The following is a 19,172-nucleotide window of genomic DNA, read 5'->3' on the forward strand; positions in this document are numbered from 1 at the left end:
TCTTTTCTTATTATAATTTATCTTAAAACGGAATTAAATATTTCAGGTACATTAAATAAAGCACGAAAAGCTGCAGAAAATGAAAATTATACATCAACAGATGAAACGCAGTTAGGTAGAGGATGTAGAAAAAAAATATCTAACAGATATATATATTCAGAAAGTGAATCCGAAGAAAATAACGGAAATAATGCAAATAATCGCGATAACTTAAGCAGTCAACTTAAATCGAAAAGTCGAGAGATGCCACAATGACCAAAATATACGAATAAAGATGTTCATTATATCCACTCAACACCTTCGACTAGTCAACATAATGAAGAAGAAGGTATTAAATTTAAATATATTAGAAATTTAAATATATTTAAATATATTATAAAATATTAGAAAAAAAGAAAAATAAGTAATAAATAATAAATGTAATTTAATAAACTTGATAAGTATTTTACGTGCGATAGTTATGTGCAAAATAATAGCACCGCACAGAAATATTCCAAATATTTTTTGAATTTACTGTTTTTTCAATATGTACAGCGCCATCTCTCTACTAAAAAAGTATTACAATTATACTAAACTAAAAACATAGAGTTCAGTTTGTTTTGTTCGATTTTAAATACTTGTCAACGGTCTAAAGACGAAGAAGCACTTTCTTCACTGTGCAAAAAAATAGCACAACATAGTTCTTGTGCAGTAAATTGCAGAATTTTTTGGTAAGATTTAATTAAATATGAAATTTGTGAACCGGCATGGTTAAGAGTTACTATTTGAAAAAGAATATTAGTTATTAGTATTATTTGTAGAGACAAAATGGGAAGAAAACGCCATTGTACAAACAAAGAAAGACAACTTATCCTAAAATTGCGCCGAGATGGAAAATCGTATAAATTTATTAGAGAAACTTTATCGTGTTCGAGTAAAATGATAAGAAATGCAATAATATGGAAACCAAAAGCAGAAACTAGGGGCAGAAAGAGTAAAACTTCGCAGAAGATGGACCGACAAATGATCAATATGGTCAAAAAAGATCCTTTTATATCATCCTCTAAGATTAAACAAGATCTAAACTTGGATATTGATGCTTCAAATGTTCGAAGGCGGTTACTGAAAAATAAACTATCTGCCCGCACTCCAAGAAAAGTTCCTCTGCTAACAAAAAAGAATGTGCAAAAAAGATTAAAATTTGCACAGGATTATATTGATTGGCCAGTGGAAAAGTGGTGTAACATACTATGGAGTGATGAGAGTAAAGTGATTATTAAAGGATTTCCTGGTGTATCCGTCAGTTCGTTCGGAGACCACAAAAGTCAGAATTTAATCCTAGATATACAGTCAAGACAGTTAAACATGGTGGAGGAAACATAAAAATTTGGGGTTCATTTTCGTACTATGGAACAGGTCCAATTTATCGCATTAAAAAGATAATGAATACTGATTTGTATGTTCACATATTGAACACGACCATATTACCTTACGCAAAAGATGCCTTTATTACTCAGAGATGCCACTGAAATGGGTATTTCAGCAAGATAATGATCCGAAGCACACTGCGCGTAAAGCAAAACAATGGTTTCAGGACAAAAAAAATTGATGTCTTGGAGTGGCCACCACAATCCCCCGACCTTAACCCTATCGAAAATTTGTGGGTTGATGTTAAGAAAGCAGTTTATGATGCAAAGCCAACAAACGCCGATCAAATGTGGGATGTAATCCAAAAATGTTGGACTTCCATTCCTGTTGAACGATGTCAAAAATTAGTGGATTCCATGCCAAGAAGGTGTCATGCTGTTATTGAAAATCATGGCAGTAATACGAAATACTAATATTATAAGCGTTTCAAAGTTATTAAAATAAATATTGTTTCTTATATGGGATAAACTTCCGAAAAGCCCATACCTCCGATTTTTTTGAAACTACGTATACTTACGTATTTTGACGTGTTGATTACGAATATGATAGTGAAAATTGGCACAACTTTCATTTTCATGATGAAAACCATAAAAAATCGTCAAAAATTGACGTTTTTTTGATTTATTTTATCAAATACTGGAAAATTCAAAACCCAACCCATGTCCGCAGTACTGCGTAGAAGTCCCAATATATGGCCTCGCTTTGCGTGGAAAGTTGCAAACCCATGTGGAATCGTATATGGGTACGACAATAAGGAGCCAGGGGCTCCGCCCCTCTCCCTGCACCCCCCCCACTCAAAAACTAACCCAACCCAACCCATGTCCGCAATACTGCGTAGAAGTCCAAATATATGGCCTCGCTTTGCGTGGAAAGTTGCAATCCCATATGGAATCGTATATGTACTGCAAAGTACATGCTAGATCGGAGGACAGATATAAGATTTAGAGTCCATCGTTTTTCTCGAAAACTATCACTCGTACGGCAAAAATAAATATGGCATAAAATGCATATTTCAAAGAAATCTACAACTTTTGTTTGAAACATTTTTTGAATTTTCCAGTATTTGATAAAATAAATCCAAAAAACGTCAATTTTTGACGATTTTTTATGGTTTTCACCATTAAAATGAAAGTTGCGCCAATTTTCACTATCATATTCGTAATCAGCACGTCAAAATACGTAAATATACGTAGTTTCAAAAAAATCGGAGGTATGGGCTTTTCGGAAGTACACCCTAAAATGGTATTTATTACAGCAAATACAAGAATCTTAGTGAGAATGGTTGCTGAGTTAAAAATACAGCTGAGAGATATAATTCAGCGTATCGATAGGATTACACCTACAGTAAAACTAGTTTCTTCGACAGAACGGATAAAAAATTACTTACCATTGAAATCGATCGAAGATATAAAAATCATGGACACTCATCTACAACAAGAAGACTTCGTTGATGAATATGTAAGTAAAAAATTTAAATAAAGAAATTTTTATATATATTTTATGTTAATTATTAATATTATAATAATTTCTTATTTTGTATATTTCAAAAAACTTTTTTGCATAAGATAGGTGGTCATACACCTAGAGAAAATATTCGCAATGCTTTGACACGAATATTTTCCAACGAATGTAGCATGAAATGCTTATGGAAAGGACGAAGTCAAAATTTTGCAATTTATAAATTGCGTTTGATTACTATTATGAAAGGTATATATATTTATATATGTGTGTGTGTGTGTGTGTTTGTGTGTATCTGTGTCTGTGTGTGTATATATATTTTATTAATTACGATAAAATAAATATTTAAAAATATTTTTTTTTGTTTCAGAAATTATTTTGGAGTTACATTTAACTTTAACTGAAAAAGAATTGGACGACACAGCTGCCGAATGGTTCCGCTTTGCTAAACAACGACATGATAGAGAGTTAAAACAGTAATCTACTCAGTAATTTTAAAAAAAGTACAAAAGAAAATATTATCGTTATTTTTAAGACTTGCAATAATATGTTTAATCTTACAAAAAATAATTTTGTTTTTAAGTTTTTGCAAATTAGCTTTTAAAATGTGACATTTTTCTTTTTATAAAATAATATTTTTTTTGTGATACAAAATAGCGAATTCGATTGGATGTACAGTGCCGCAGTCATTGCTTCGTTCCTTGTGGAGGATTCACACTGCGTCTGATGTTCGATGTACGACATTCAATATCTAATAGAAAACTATCTATATCCCAAAATATTGTTAGTTATAATCATTAATAATCAAAAAATGAGCTCTTCTATTGGATATTAGATGTCATACGTCCAACATCGGACGCAGTGTGCATCCTCCATAGGAAACGAATCATTGACTGGCAATATGTACTAGTGCGCACATTAAAGATTATTAAATTACAAATTCAGAAGGAGGCTGTAGGGTGTAGGTACGCAAATACTAAAAACAAATGTTGGAATAACAAATTTATTAAATCTAAACGTTTCGGTCCTTTCTTTGGACCTTCTTCAGTAAATTTAATACAATAAATTATAATGTGGAATCTACATACTGACGCATGCAGCGCAAAAAGCCGTGAGCCCCCCGATCGATACCCCACTAAATAGACAAAATGAAATAATATGTCATGAGGTACTCAAAAGTGGACTCTAATGAAGAGTATAGTGAGGAATTTCCGACAGGGGGCTCACTCTTACTCACACACTCATCCATCGCACATTCACACGACCGTACGCGGACGCGCCCGACGCACGAGTGAAGAAGATATTCGGTTTGATGCTATTTATAAGGCGCCATACAATGGCTCATAACCTGTTATCGAAGTCAATGTCAAACACAATGTGTGGAATTTATTTCTCTCCCTCTCTCTCTCTCTCCCTCTCCTTATCCCTCTCCCTCTCCACTCTCTCTCTCTCTCCCTCTCTCTCCCCCCTCTCTCTCCCTTCCCTCCACCCCTCCGTCTCTCTCCCTCTATCCCTGTCCCCCTTTCCTCTCGCTTCCCTCCTTTCTCTATCTCCTTCTCTCAAACATACAATGTATGGAAATTAATGTTACAACTGATTTATGGCTCTATAAAGGAATTCGATAACAACTAAACGAAGACCGTCTTTCAGGAAATTTGTGGCATATTTGTCACAACAGATATATATGCTTGACTTAGACTGTGTCTTCTTGTCGGTTTAGTTTATCTGGCGCCTGATAAACAGCATCTCTGATACAAGTCTCTTTCTTAGAAACGGTTCCTCATCCAAGATCTCAACGTTATCCCAATCAAATTCGTGGTTATTCAGCCTGTGGTCCGTGATCACGGATTTTTGCGCGGTGTTTCTTTTTATGTGATTTCTGTGCTCCCTAATGCGTGTTCTCAACTGTCTGCTGGTCTGACCGACATAAGAGGCATTACAATTTTGACATGAAATTTTGTATACAACGTTATTATGCCAGTCCTTCTGCAGTGTGTCTTTATGCACGCGGATAAACGAGCGTAACTTTATCCTTTGACAACCATACAGTCTCCTCTCTGCACATCAGGGAGAAGTGGTTTAAAAACCTTTCCTCAACAGATATTCCATTAGAAATACAGGGAGTTTTGCAACTGGGCGACAATTTTTGTTTACCAAGTAAGAATAAAGATCGAGTTCTCATGGAATTTATCAAAAGTATAGAATATAGAGGTCGTCGGCAATTGTTAACAAGTTGGCCAGTTGCAACCCTGAAGAATCTTTGTTTGATAAGGAGCTCTCGGGCGCGTCCCTAGCAGCGAGAACGTTTATACGCGATAATCCTAATATCATTTTTACGTGAGCCGATAAGGGCAATATAACGGTCGCCTTAGAAAAGACATCTTATTTGGAAAAAGTGAAGGTCCTCCTTGGTGATACAAATACTTACATTAGAGTAAAAAAGGATCCCACCAGAAGAATTATCAACAGTTTGCATGAATTGCTTACAAGGTGGAAAAACTTAGATTACATATCCGATACGACATACAGGTCGTTGAATTGTTCGGAGGGGGTACTGCTGAGAGCCTATGGGCTCCCTAAGATTCACAAGTCGGGCTGCCCCCTGCGAATCATCGTCTCCTCACTGAACACGCCGCTGCACCGTCTTGCGACGTTCCTCCACAAAATCATATACAAGTCGGTCTCGGCGGCGGACAGTCATGTGGAGAATAGCTTTCGACTGGTCAACAAACTCGATGGAACTTACATTGGTGACAATTGTGAACTTATTTCACTGGATGTGGTCTCTCTATTCACTAACATCCCATTGGATTTGGCAGTTGACGGCATAGCCGCGAGGTGGAATTTCATAGAGAATAACTGTACGATACCGCGCGTGGAATTTTTGGGGGCAATCCGGCTTGTTCTTCACTCAACTTTTTTCACCTTTGATGGCATAATCTATCAACAAACCTTCGGAGCGTCCATGGGCTCTCCGCTGTCTCCCATAGTAGCCGATTTAACCATGCGCGATTTGGAGAGCAGGGTGATAGGAGACCATCCTTTTGAACTCCCGATCTACGTACGCTATGTTGATGATATCGCGTTGGCCGTCCCTCCCAGGACGAGCCAGGAGATACTAAGACAGTTTAACGCGTGTCATAATAGATTACAGTTTACTTTGGAAAGGGGGGGCAATAGACTCGATTTTTTGGATGTTATATTCATTCTAAACCGGGGATATGTTGAATTCGACTAGTACCATAAACCAACATTTTCGGGAAGATATCTGAATTATTACTCCTGTCACCCTCTCTGCCACAAGAGAGGCACAATATTTGGCCTAATAGACAGGGCTTTCTGGTTATCACACCCAAGATATCACCAAAAGAACCTCGAATTGGTCATTGGGGTGTTACGTGATAATGGGTATCCATTGCAACTGATTTTTGAAACATTTCACGAAAGGCTTAGGACTTTGTTTGCGAGAAATAAAAATAATAATTCAGGTGACGCTAACAGAACACCTGATACTAATTCGGCCCGTGTTGCATATTTTAATGTCCCATACATACCCAAATTTTCCGAACGGTTTAGCCATGTGGTCCGTGATCTAGATGTAAAAATGTCCTACACAGGTTTGAATAAGTTACGCTCGTTTATCCGCGTGCATAAAGACACACTGCAGAAAGACTGGCATAATAACGTTGTATACAAAATTTCATGTCAAAATTGTAATGCCTCTTATGTCGGTCAGACCAGCAGACAGTTGAGAACACGCATTAGGGAGCACAGAAATCACATAAAAAGAAACACCGCGCAAAAATCCGTGATCACGGACCACAGGCTGAATAACCACGAATTTGATTGGGATAACGTTGAGATCTTGGATGAGGAACCGTTTCTAAGAAAGAGACTTGTATCAGAGATGCTGTTTATCAGGCGCCAGATAAACTAAACCGACAAGAAGACACAGTCTAAGTCAAGCATATATATCTGTTGTGACAAATATGCCACAAATTTCCTGAAAGACGGTCTTCGTTTAGTTGTTATCGAATTCCTTTATAGAGCCATAAATCAGTTGTAACATTAATTTCCATACATTGTATGTTTGAGAGAAGGAGATAGAGAAAGGAGGGAAGCGAGAGGAAAGGGGGACAGGGATAGGGGGAGAGAGACGGAGGGGTGGAGGGAAGGGAGAGAGAGGGGGGAGAGAGAGGGAGAGAGAGAGAGAGTGGAGAGGGAGAGGGATAAGGAGAGGGAGAGAGAGAGAGAGAGGGAGAGAAATAAATTCCACACATTGTGTTTGACATTGACTTCGATAACAGGTTATGAGCCATTGTATGGCGCCTTATAAATAGCATCAAACCGAATATCTTCTTCACTCGTGCGTCGGGCGCGTCCGCGTACGGTCGTGTGAATGTGCGATGGATGAGTGTGTGAGTAAGAGTGAGCCCCCTGTCGGAAATTCCTCACTATCTCTTCATTAGAGTCCACTTTTGAGTACCTCATGACATATTATTTCATTTTGTCTATTTAGTGGGGTATCGATCGGGGGGCTCACGGCTTTTTGCGCTGCGTGCGTCAGTATGTAGATTCCACATTATAATTTATTGTATTAAATTTACTGAAGAAGGTCCAAAGAAAGGACCGAAACGTTTAGATTTAATAAATTTGTTATTCCAACAAGTTTGTTTTTAGTATTTGCGTACCTACACCCTACGCGTGGCTCCATATAGCCTCCTTCTGAATTTGTAATTTATCAATGCAGGGAGCCTATATTGTTGACTTATTAAAGATTATTGTACACAAATTTACAATAGTATAATAAGTAATTAAAACAAGATAATTATATATAATAAATGCGAATAATTATCATTATTCATATTGAACAACAATAATAGCTCTTACAATATTAATTATTTTACTTTTTTAATTACTTAATATGTCTTTGTAAGTTTGTATAAATCTTTATATGTACACAAATTCGCATAAAAAGTTTAGTAATATAAGTATTATGCAAGATTTTAAGTAGACAATTTATAATTGTGTAATTTAATTACCTATGCATTTATGTTTGTAAAAAAATTTGTTTTGTTATTTGTTCCGTCTTGTTCGAATTACATGAAGGGGCGCCTGTGAATCACGTGTTTCGTGCGTGATTCCGCGCCGCTGTTTAGCTGTCGCGGATCCAGGATCAATTCAATAATCCTGGCGCCACCCTTGCTCGGTATTCCGAACCGCGAGCGCTCCGCCCCGCGCCGGATGTCGTCAGCCTAGTATTTCGCGCATGATCCTGCCGATTAGCCAATATCGCAGTCGATTGATCGCGCTGGCAATCGATCATTGGCCGATAAGAATTCGCGAGCGCGGACTTCCGCCTTCTTCCCCGTGACGAGCGTTCGGAGAGAGAGAGAGATTCTTGTACCGCAGCAAGAAGCACGTGTGAGCGCGAGAATCAGTGATTCCATTCGGTGCCGGTTAACGACCAGTGCGAAACGGCATAGCTACGGCCGCGAGGATCAACTCGAACCTCGACCGAAACTGAACATTCGCGAGATCTGCTCATACGGAGTTACACTCCGCTACTTATTGTGATCATTTGATTTCAAGATGTCGTATCATTTATGTGCGGCCTGTTCACTCGCAGTCGTTCGCAAGGAACATTCTCGACATTATCGTACTCACACGTGGCCCGTTACCACTCTGGACAAAATTTGTTATTAACGCTGTCGCGAATAAAGCTTGTGTTGTCTAAAACTCAGTGCCGAGTTGAATCATTCACCTGTCCGCGCGCCGTCTCCCAATCGGGAGAGAATCTGCCGCATTTTCACACATTATTTTTATAGTATAATTTAAAAGAAGACATATGTACAAGAAAAATATTTCATTAAAATAATTTTTGCAATATATTCCTTTAATTATTTAAAAATTACCTTCCATAAATAAAAAAAATAAATATAATATACACTCGTCAACAAAATTAACGCATATGTATTTTAAGTCAAAATTTCGCATAATTTCAAATAAGCATAACTCCGCTAAAAATGATCGGATTTGAAAACTTTTTTTTTCACTGTCAAGCTTGAAGTCTCCACTTCAAAAACCATTCGTCAGATTTTTAATTTATCCTCCTCCCCCGTATGCTACTGCTTCAAAAGTAAGGACGTGTTTTGTCTCTAAAAAATTGCGTACTTTGACGCACTCCACGGGGTGAAATACATTTTTTTCGCAAATCTTATCATAACTATCGTAAAATGTGGACTTTTTACTAATTTCAAAAAAAAGCAAAGATCGTACGATTTTTTTTCGCGGAGTTATTACATATGAAAGTTACCCATACATTTTTTCCATTTACCGCCAGCATTAGTATTACCCGACACGCACCACGAGGTTGCTGGTTGGATTTGGCGCATAGTGTGTGTGTGTGTGTATGTGTGTGTGTATGTGTGTGTATGCGCCCACGCGTGCGTGCGAGCGTGTAAATTTGGGCTCAAATTCCTTAAACAACAATTAGAGCATGCATTAATATGCGTGAACGTATAGAAGAAGTAATCTAAAGACGAGGCGGGAACACACAATTTTGAATGAGAACATTCCTACATTTCCTTCTCCATACGCACGCACACATACACACACACACAGCAGAGAGGGTTTGGAGTCATTAAATGGAAAAAATGTATGGGTAACTTTCATATATAATAACTCCGCGAAAAAAAATCGTACAAACTTTGCTTTTTTTTTAAATTTGTAGTAAAAAGTCCACATTTTACGATAGTTATAAGATTTGCGAAAAAAATTTATTTCACCCCGTGGAGTGCGTCGAAGTACGCAATTTTTTTTAGACAAAACACGTCCTTACTTTTGAAGCAGTGGCATACGGGGGAGGAGGATAAATTAAAAATCTAACGAATGGTTTTTAAAGTAGAGACTTCAAGCTTGACAGAGAAAAAAAAATTTTCAAATTCAATCATTTTTAGCGGAGTTATGCTTATTTGAAATTATGCGAAATTTTGACTTAAAATACATATGCCTTAATTTTGTTGACGAGTGTATATACATATAACACATTTACTTTAAACTAATATAATATAAACATTATTTCAATATGTAACTGCAATATAACATCTGTTATATTACATGTTACATTTATGAGTGGGAAATTACAATTAACCAGTAACTTACATGTAATACTTATGTTTATTACTTGTAACATTCCGCCTTATTGCTTTTATGTAACATTAATATAACAGTGTTTACTGGGCTGTAACTAATGTAATTATTACACTTATAATATATGTATATAAAATATATATTTATATGGTGTATATATATGTAAAAATGTATAATATTTTTAATAATTTGTATACTAATAAAATAAATATTACATTATTATTGTGTATATATATATATATATATATATATATATGTTGAGAAAATGAGTCGAGTGATAGAAGAGTGTGTGCATGCATGGTCTCGGGTGAATAGAAGGTGCAATTATGGGGGTGGGTTCATCTCCAGCACCCAACGCCGCAGCAGGCTCGTAAAATTTAGCGCGAGAGAGCAAAGCCTCTCGCGCCTCTCGGCCCACGCGCCTTTCACGCTCGCGCGCGCGGCTTCGAGATCTCGCTGCGGCGAGAGTCACGCGCTCGCAGCATGACGCGCGCTAAGCCGCTGCCGTGCAAATAACCGGCAAAATAAATACGCAATTCGACAACACCGTAGCCCGACACGTAGTCCCCAAAATTCGCTTGTTCTCGCGATCAAAACTGATCTGTTCTCCTTGTCGAGGAAATTTCTGGAAGGTCGAAGGATTAGCGCGTTGCTGCCGTTTTTCATCGACGTGGCGCAGACTTCACTTCCTCACTATCTCTCGAGTACGCAGCATAGGTTTTCTGATCCGTTTTTTCATTTTCGGACTATCGCATCGTTTATCGTCACCGCGCTCGTCGGTTTACACAGTCGATGCCTGTCGATTAGCCGATCAGCTCTGGTTTAATTATAACTGTAAATATTGTAAATATAGTAAAGTCTTGTGTCTCATTAACGGTCTGACTCCAGTTTCTTTACACGACTCCTATTTCGCGAAACCGCGTGATCTCCGAAATTCGCACATCTTTCTGGTCCTTCGAGCCGGATCCTCATCGCCCCTTCTTCGCGACCGGCATTCGTGACTTCGGTCATCCCGTGGTGCGTGAATCAGTGAGTAAAGTGCGATAGTAAACTGAAGAAAAAAAGGGGGACTGTGATATGGAGAAATTGATACTCGCGCAGTACGAGCTTTACGGGCGCTTGACTCGCTCCCTCGAGAACCTGCGGAAGGTCGATAGCGCCAAACTTTCTCTCGACACCGTGCAGACGGCGGTGAGGCTCCTGGACAACAAGTGGAGCAAGTTCGAGGAGAACCACGACCGACTACAAGCCGAATTCGGGAAGGAGATCAAGGAGCACGAGTACACGACGAAGGATTTTTCGGGCACCGCCGAGACGGCGTATCTCAAACAACGCGCTGAGCTCTCCGAGATAGCGCGACGGCTCGACGTTCCGACGGAAGACGAGCCTGCTAAGCAGACTCGTGACGTATCGGCTCCGCGTAAAACCTTGCCGCGGATTCAGCTGCCGCAGTTCTCTGGCCGCTTCGAGGACTGGCCGTCCTTCCGGGATCTGTCCCGCTCAATCGTCGTGGTGGAATCATCGTTGTCCAAGGTGGAGCAGATGCATTACCTGAAGACCAGCGTGAAGGGCGACGCTGAACAGATGATCCGGAATTTGCCGGTCACGGCGGACAACTTTGAACGTGCATGGTCAATCCTGAGCGACCATTACGAAAACAAGAGACTCCTGGTGCGGTCGTACCTGACGTCCTTCACGGCGCTGCCGCGGATGAAGGCGCCTTCCGCCGCCGGACTCCGTCGGATCTTCCATGGGGTACTCTCCACCGTCGGCGCTTTGGAAGGCATCGGGCGCCCGATAGCCGACTCCCCCGACCTCTTCGTCCACCTGGTGGTCGAGCTTTTGGACACAAAGACTAGGCGGGAGTGGGAGAGCTCCCTCGGGAAGTCGTCCGAGCCGCCTTCGTATGTCGAGCTGCGCGAATTCCTGCAGGAGCAGCTGATGACGCAGGAAGTACTCCAGTCGGTCTATCCGGAATCGTCCGGTAAGACATTGGAGAAACCCGGACGCTCAGTTCGCGCCAGCCACGTCGGGGGTAAAGGGCCTGATCCAGGCCGCAACTGCACCTTGTGTAAGAAGGATCATTTCATCGCCTACTGCGACCTCTACAAGAGGAAGACGGCCCAGGAGAAGCGCGAGATCGCCGGAACGTACCAGCGCTGCTGGAATTGCCTCGGTCGTCATCTCCTGGGCGAGTGTTCCTCTGCTAAGGTGTGTGGCAAGTGTTCGGGTCGCCACCATACCTCGTTGCACGACGCGTTCTCCGCAACCGCCCGTCGCCGAGGCTAGTTCGTCGGCAGCGGTACACGCCGCCAAACGACAAGAGGAGTGCGGACAAGTGTTGCTCGCGACAGCACGCGTTGTGGTGACGGGTCGCGCCGGAGATCGTCACGTCGTTCGCGCGCTCATCGATCCCGGATCCGAGACGTCGCTAATCGCCGAATCACTCGCGCAGCGTCTCCGTCTGCCGCGAACGCCGTCATCCGTGGCCATTTTCGGGGTCGGCGGCGTTCAGACCGCGGACGGATCGCCGTCTCAATGTCCGCGCGCGTGGGACGTTTCGCGATTACCGTGTCGTCGCTAGTATTGCCGCAACTATCGATCTATAGCGGCGCGTCCGACGGGACGGCTCGCGTGTGGCCGCACGTGAGCGGGCTCGAGCTCGCTGATCCGGAGTTCCACCGCAAGGACCCTGTGGAGTTGCTCCTCGGAGCGGATGCTTATGGGAGTATCGTCCTGTCTGGCCTCCGTCGCGGCCGGCCGTCGGAGCCGATTGCACAACAAACCCGTCTCGGCTGGGTACTGTTGGGGAGCGTCGGTGCCGGCCACACAGCCAACATAGGGATGTCCATGCAGTGTTCAGCCGTGACCGAGCTCAACGACCTTGTGCGTAGATTTTGGGAGGCCGAGGAGCCCCCTCACTCCGCACTACCGCTGACCGCCGAGGAACAGGAGTGCGAGGACCAATTTTCGCGTACACACGAAAGGCTTCCCGACGGCCGCTATCAGGTGCGCCTACCTGTATGACCGGACCTACCCGACTTGACGCACACTCGGCGTCCCGCGTCCCGCCTGCTGGATGTCATGACGCGCCGGTTCAATCACAACCACGACTTCGGCTCGCTTTACCGCAATTTCATGGGCGACTACATCGACCTCGGTCACATGGCTCAGGTCGACAGACCTCACTCCGCGACCAGCCCCATCTGCTATCTTCCGCACCATGGTGTACTGCGAGGTTCCGAGCCCGATACCAAGATCCGCGTAGTGTTCAATGGTTCTTCGCGCACCGTCAACGGGACATCTCTCAACGCCTCGTTACTCGTTGGACCAAATCTGCTCCCTGCTCTGACGGATATCCTGACCCGTTGGCGCCGTCACCGCTACGTCTTCATCGCCGATGTGGAAAAGATGTACCGTCAGATCAACGTACATCCTGCGGATCGCGACTTGCAGCGAATCCTGTGGAAAGAGCGAGAAACATTAGAGTACCGTCTGAATACAGTGACATACGGGCTAGCCTGCGCCCCGTACCTCGCAATACGAGTTCTTCAACAACTCGCGGAGGACGAGGGGCAGAAATTTCCGCTGGGCGCCGGGGCACTCAGCGGGGATGTATATATGGACGATATACTAACCGGGGCAGATGACTTGAGCGTCGGCCGTCAACTTGCGGCCCAGGTATCGGGACTCTGCATGGCGGGCGGTTTCCCGCTCCGTAAATGGGTCGCGAACCACGGAGCACTCCTGGATGGCGTCTCTCCCGACCATCGACTGCAACTCACGACCGATGCCCAGCTGCCGTCGGCATTCAGTCCTAGGACTCCGCTGGAACCCGACAAGCGACGACTTTGCTCCCACGGTCCGACGAGTCCCGCACACCACACCAACGAAGAGAATTTTACTCTCCCAGACGGCGCGACTTTTCGATCCGCTGGGTTGGCTGGCACCGATCGTCGTACGGGCAAAGTTGCTGATTCAATCCGCTTGGATTCAGCATCTCGACTGGGATGCGCCACTAGCCAAGGAGGAAGCCGCAGCGTGGCTACGACTGGAAGAGGAGCTGCCTCTGCTGGAGAGCATTCGACTACCTCGCTGGTTTGGCTGCAACATCTCCGCGGGCTCTCTGCAACTCCACGGGTTCTCGGACGCATCCGAGCTCGCCTATGCCGCTGTGATCTACCTCCGAGCCTCAGACGATCACACGCCGAGCGTCACCCTGGTCGCGGCTCAAACGAAGGTCGCCCCGTTAAGACGAGTCTCTATTCCTCGCCTAAAGCTCTGCGCCGCGACCTTACTGGCCAAGCTGTCGGAGCACATCCGCGCAATACTGGGCCTGCAATCCACGGCAGTCCACCTCTGGACGGACTCTACCGTCACGTTAGGTTGGGTGCGGGGTCATCCAGCCAAATGGACCACATTCGTCGCAAACCGGGTGAGTGAAATTCAACGAAGCAATCCGGACGCTGCCTGGCGCCACGTACCGGGTCGGGAGAACCCGGCTGATTGCGCGTCTCGAGGGGTGTCACCTAAGGAGCTCTTGTCACACCCGCTGTGGTGAAGAGGTCCGAGCTTCCTGCGAGAAGATTCATCTACTTGGCCAACGGACGCCGACTCAACGGTCAACGGCGACGACCTACCAGAGCGGCGACCTTTGCGACGTCTCGCGGTCGGCCTCGAACCGGAACCCGAGGAGATCAACCGCTTCTCCGATTTTCGCCGCCTCCTCCTGGATCTGGCGCTGGCGAAATCGGCGGCTCCGCGTGGCAAGCGGCGAGCCTGCCCCGGCGATCCTGACACCGGAGGAGATCGAGGCTACGTTGCATCGTTGGATTCAGGTGGTGCAGACCATAAGCTTCCAAGATGAACTGACAGCTATCCGCGCCGAGAGACTACTGTCGAGGCGGAGTTCCCTCAGGAAGTTGGCTCCAAGTGTCGATGCCGGAGGATTGCTGCGAGTCGGTAGCCGGCTGAAACATTCGCTATTAGACGACGATCAACGCTATCCCGTCATTCTACCAGCGGAGTCCCGCCTAACTTTCCTGGTGATCGACGCCTGCCACCGACGCACTCTGCATGGCGGGGTTCAAGCGACTCTGGCCACCATCCGACAGCGTTTCTGGGTCCCGCGGGCCCGCCAATTGGTTCGCCAACACATCCACCGATGCCTTCCTTGCGTCTGATGGCGGGCGGCAACGCCACAACCGATGATGGGCAACCTCCCAAGGGCACGCGTCACCCCCAGCCGTCCGTTCCTGCACACCGGCGTGGACCTCGCGGGCCCGATCTGGCTCCGGACGACGAAAGGGCGCGGGCACAAGGCCTACAAGGAGTTTCTCGTCGTCTTTGTTTGTTTCAGCACCCGCGCGGTCCACCTAGAAGTCGCCAGCGACTACTCGGCCGAGGCGTTCCTAGCCGCATTCCGCCGATTCGTGTCGCACCGAGGGCTGTGTGTTGCCGTATACAGCGACCGCGGCACGAATTTCGTGGGTGCTGACAGACAGCTAAGGGATCTCTTCGGGGCGGCCGGGCGAGAGATGCACGCGATCGTCGGTCGCCTCGCCGATGATGGAATACGCTGGCGATTCAACCCCCCATCCGCCCCGCATTTCGGCGGACTGTGGGAGGCGGCGGTAAAATCCGTCAAACACCACCTGCGGCGCACCATAAACGAAACGAGGCTGACCTTCGAGGAACTCGCGACGTTCTTCGCCGAGATCGAGGCCTGCCTTAACTCAAGGCCACTCGAGGCCTTATCGGACGATCCGCAGGATTTAGAGGTTCTAATGCCCGGTCACTTCCTAATCGGGGGCCCCCTAAATGCGATACCGGAGCCGCAGCTTATGGACGTCCCCCCGAATCGACTGAGCAGGTGGCGCTTGCTCCAGCAGATGCGCGACCATCTGTGGCACCGCTGGACCCGAGAATACCTGCAAGGACTCTCGCCAAGACCCAAATGGTGGGCCACTCAGGGGTCCGTCGCAGAGGGTCAATTGTGCCTGGTCAAGGGAGAAGCTACTCCCCCGTGCCGCTGGCCGCTAGCGCGCATCATCCGCTTGCATCCGGGAGAGGACGGTCGCGTGAGAGTAGTGGACGTCCGGACCGCCGTCGGCGAGCTGACGGCCAGTGGTTAAAATTGTACACTGCCGGCGGCCCCCGCGGGTCCGGAGCCGTCCCCGTAGTGCAAAATCCCCGCGCGTCCTAAAATTCTATGTCGACTTCGGGTAATTAACCCCCCGAGTAATCAATACTGTCCGAATATCGACTCGTACTTTTTTTCCGAACGCGTATAAATATGTGTCGTTGTCCTAGTCCCCCTTCGATCCTTTTCGTCGCTCCGATCACGACGAGGCGGGCGGAATGTTGAGAAAATGAGTCGAGTGATAGAAGAGTGTGTGCATGCATGATCTCGGGTGAATAGAAGGTGCAATTATGGGGGTGGGTTCATCTCCAGCATCCAACGCCGCAGCAGGCTCGTAAAATTTAGCGCGAGAGAGCAAAGCCTCTCGCGCCTCTCGGCCCACGCGCCTTTCACGCTCGCGCGCGCGGCTTCGAGATCTCGCTGCGGCGAGAGTCACGCGCTCGCAGCATGACGCGCGCTAAGCCGCTGCCGTGCAAATAACCGGCAAAATAAATACGCAATTCGACAACACCGTAGCCCGACACGTAGTCCCCAAAATTCGCTTGTTCTCGCGATCAAAACTGATCTGTTTTCCTTGTCGAGGAAATTTCTGGAAGGTCGAAGGATTAGCGCGTTGCTGCCGTTTTTCATCGACGTGGCGCAGACTTCACTTCCTCGCTACCTCTCGAGTACGCAGCATAGGTTTTCTGATCCGTTTTTTCATTTTCGGACTATCGCATCATTTATCGTCACCGCGCTCGTCGGTTTACACAGTCGGTGCCTATCGATTAGCCGATCAGCTCTGGTTTAATTATAACTGTAAATATTGTAAATATAGTAAAGTCTTGTGTCTCATTAACGGTCTGACTCCAGTTTCTTTACACGACTCTTATCTCGCGAAACCGCGCGATCTCCGAAATTCGCACTATATATATATATATATATATATATATATATATACTTATTACTACATTTATTTTATTATCCTTTTATTATTATTATTATTTTTATTATTCTTTATCGCGACATTTGCTTCTTTCTATTCAGCAAAATAAACAAAATACAACAAACAATATATGAAGTTTATCACTATAATTTGAACAATTTATTATTCTCCTTCATTAGATCTTGTTTTTCATTGTATGTTATCATTACACGATAATATATATAAATCTGAAATATGCTTTTATTATTTTAATGGTCGATAATTGGTTAATGATCGTTACTTTAGTGTAAATGAATTATGCGTGTCATTAGAATTCTGAATACCTAATTACTTGAATACCTAAGTTAATTTTTGTGCATTAAATGTATGGATATAGAAAAATTTGTGAAAAATAATAATTCGCGAACATAGATGTTTATTTATTGCAAAAAAAGTGTACTATATCCACATAAATAAATGCAACTAACCATGATTGTGTAATTATTACTGCTCGATAAAGTAATTATTTATATGGCTCTGCCATGTTCAAAGAATAGCACAATCGAAGAAACGCTGAAAACTTATTATTATCTATCGTGTGTTGTATCGACTTTGCATTAATCTGAATTATACGAAGACAAAATATTTCAGTAGATTAATTCGTTTTTTTCTGTGAGTTAATAATATTAAGATGTCTAATGTCAGGTATAAATTATTGACGATTCTTTTTTTATATGTCGCAAGGTTAACTTAATTCTTAATGCAAATTAATACATTTAGTTAATTATTATTCACTTTATAATACACACACACACACACACTCTCTCTCTCTCTCTCTCTCTCTCTCTCTCTCTCTCTCTTTTTTCTGAGAGAAGACGTGTCAAACATCGCTCTGCAAAAGTGATAACTTTTAAGTGATTATATAGTGAGGGAGAGTGGCGAGAAAGTATTGAAGTAATAGTGGCATAGACCGGGAATAGACATGAGTGTTATCTAACAGGAATATGCTGATTTGTGAGCGTGAGAGTTATATTTCTTGTATGAGGCATCGAGATTTCACGCGACAGGTAGGCATTAAAGGTGGACACAAAGCGCTGACGTGTGAATTTGGACAAAGGTAATTGACCGCCTATGCTGGTATTAACAGCTTCGGCCGGTAATTATCGATATGAACGATGAATATGACGAGTATCGATGCTCGGCATGTAAGAAGGCAATAAAAAATCAGGTTGTTGTATGCAAATCTTGTATTAAACTGTTTTACCATCCAGGATGTGCAAGTAAACATAAAATTTATGATAGAAATCGCGAACTGGTGTCGTGTCCTGGGCCATTTGAGAAATTTACAATTGAAAGTGAAGCAGATATGAAGAAGGCACCGACAGCAGCGGGGAGCAGCAGGGAAAGACAAGGATCTACAGGATCTACGGGTTCGTTTACGACATCAAGCAGTGGAAATAGAATATCAGGAGCGAGTGGATCATCGAGTATTGATGTAAAAATAGATTGGCTTGTAAAAACTGTGAAAGAAATAAAAGACGAAACAGCATGTAAGAAGGAAATTAAAATGATGGTTAAGGAAATAGTTCGAGAAGAATTTGGAAGTATTAAACAAGAACTGGAAGACTTGAGAAGAATTATACAAGGAGGAGCGGATGGACTGGCAGGAGGAGCTCAAAGATGTTATAGTGAAGCAGTTAAAGAGAAGATAAAAGAAAATATTATAATTGTCAAACCCAAGGTGCAACAGGAGAGTGAAGCAACTAAAAAACTGATAAAAGAAAAGGTAGATATTAAGAATATGGCTATGGGAATAACGAAGTTAAAAAAAGGAAGTAAGGGAACAGTGATTCTCGGCTGTGAGACTGGAGAAGAAATAGAAAAGCTAAAGGCGACAGTACAAGCCAAGCTGGGCGAGAATTTTAACGTTACTGAGTCACCGCGGATGAAACCTAAGATAAAAATTGTCAATATTGGCGAGGAAGAAATGGAGTTGAATGATGATGATTTAATAGGTACAATTAAGAAGCAGAACAAAATTGACGTGAAAAATGAAGGAATTCATATGCGAATAGTGAAGAGAATAGTTAAAGAGAAAATAAATGAGAA

At 43.9% G+C, this 19,172-nt stretch overlaps 4 protein-coding genes across 4 annotated transcripts; all 4 read left to right on the forward strand.

Moving 5' to 3' along the window:
* The first annotated feature begins 1,748 nt into the window (after window positions 1-1,748).
* Window positions 1,749-3,345, forward strand: LOC145938340 (uncharacterized). The gene is made up of 4 exons (XM_083041847.1): window positions 1,749-1,774; window positions 2,663-2,865; window positions 2,973-3,114; window positions 3,236-3,345. Exons 2-4 carry the CDS (start codon window positions 2,686-2,688, stop codon window positions 3,343-3,345), a joined length of 432 nt encoding a protein of 143 aa, XP_082897973.1. The 5' UTR covers window positions 1,749-1,774; window positions 2,663-2,685.
* Window positions 3,346-11,094: 7,749 nt separating this feature from the next.
* LOC145938342 (uncharacterized) lies at window positions 11,095-12,306 on the forward strand. Its single transcript, XM_083041858.1, has one exon. It carries the CDS (start codon window positions 11,095-11,097, stop codon window positions 12,304-12,306), a length of 1,212 nt encoding a protein of 403 aa, XP_082897984.1.
* A 795-nt stretch (window positions 12,307-13,101) lies between these two features.
* LOC145938344 (uncharacterized) lies at window positions 13,102-15,200 on the forward strand. The gene is made up of 3 exons (XM_083041859.1): window positions 13,102-13,824; window positions 13,931-14,452; window positions 14,604-15,200. The coding sequence occupies exons 1-3, from the start codon at window positions 13,102-13,104 to the stop codon at window positions 15,198-15,200; spliced, it is 1,842 nt and encodes a 613-aa protein (XP_082897985.1).
* A 27-nt stretch (window positions 15,201-15,227) lies between these two features.
* On the forward strand, window positions 15,228-16,151 carry LOC145938635 (uncharacterized). The gene has a single exon (XM_083042407.1). It carries the CDS (start codon window positions 15,228-15,230, stop codon window positions 16,149-16,151), a length of 924 nt encoding a protein of 307 aa, XP_082898533.1.
* The last annotated feature ends 3,021 nt before the right edge of the window (window positions 16,152-19,172 follow it).

Source organism: Prenolepis imparis, unplaced genomic scaffold (genome assembly GCF_030444845.1).
Source record: "Prenolepis imparis isolate NDT839.2.m4 unplaced genomic scaffold, iyPreImpa1.0 SCAF_7, whole genome shotgun sequence".
In the NCBI taxonomy this organism is placed as follows: Eukaryota; Metazoa; Arthropoda; class Insecta; order Hymenoptera; family Formicidae; genus Prenolepis; species Prenolepis imparis.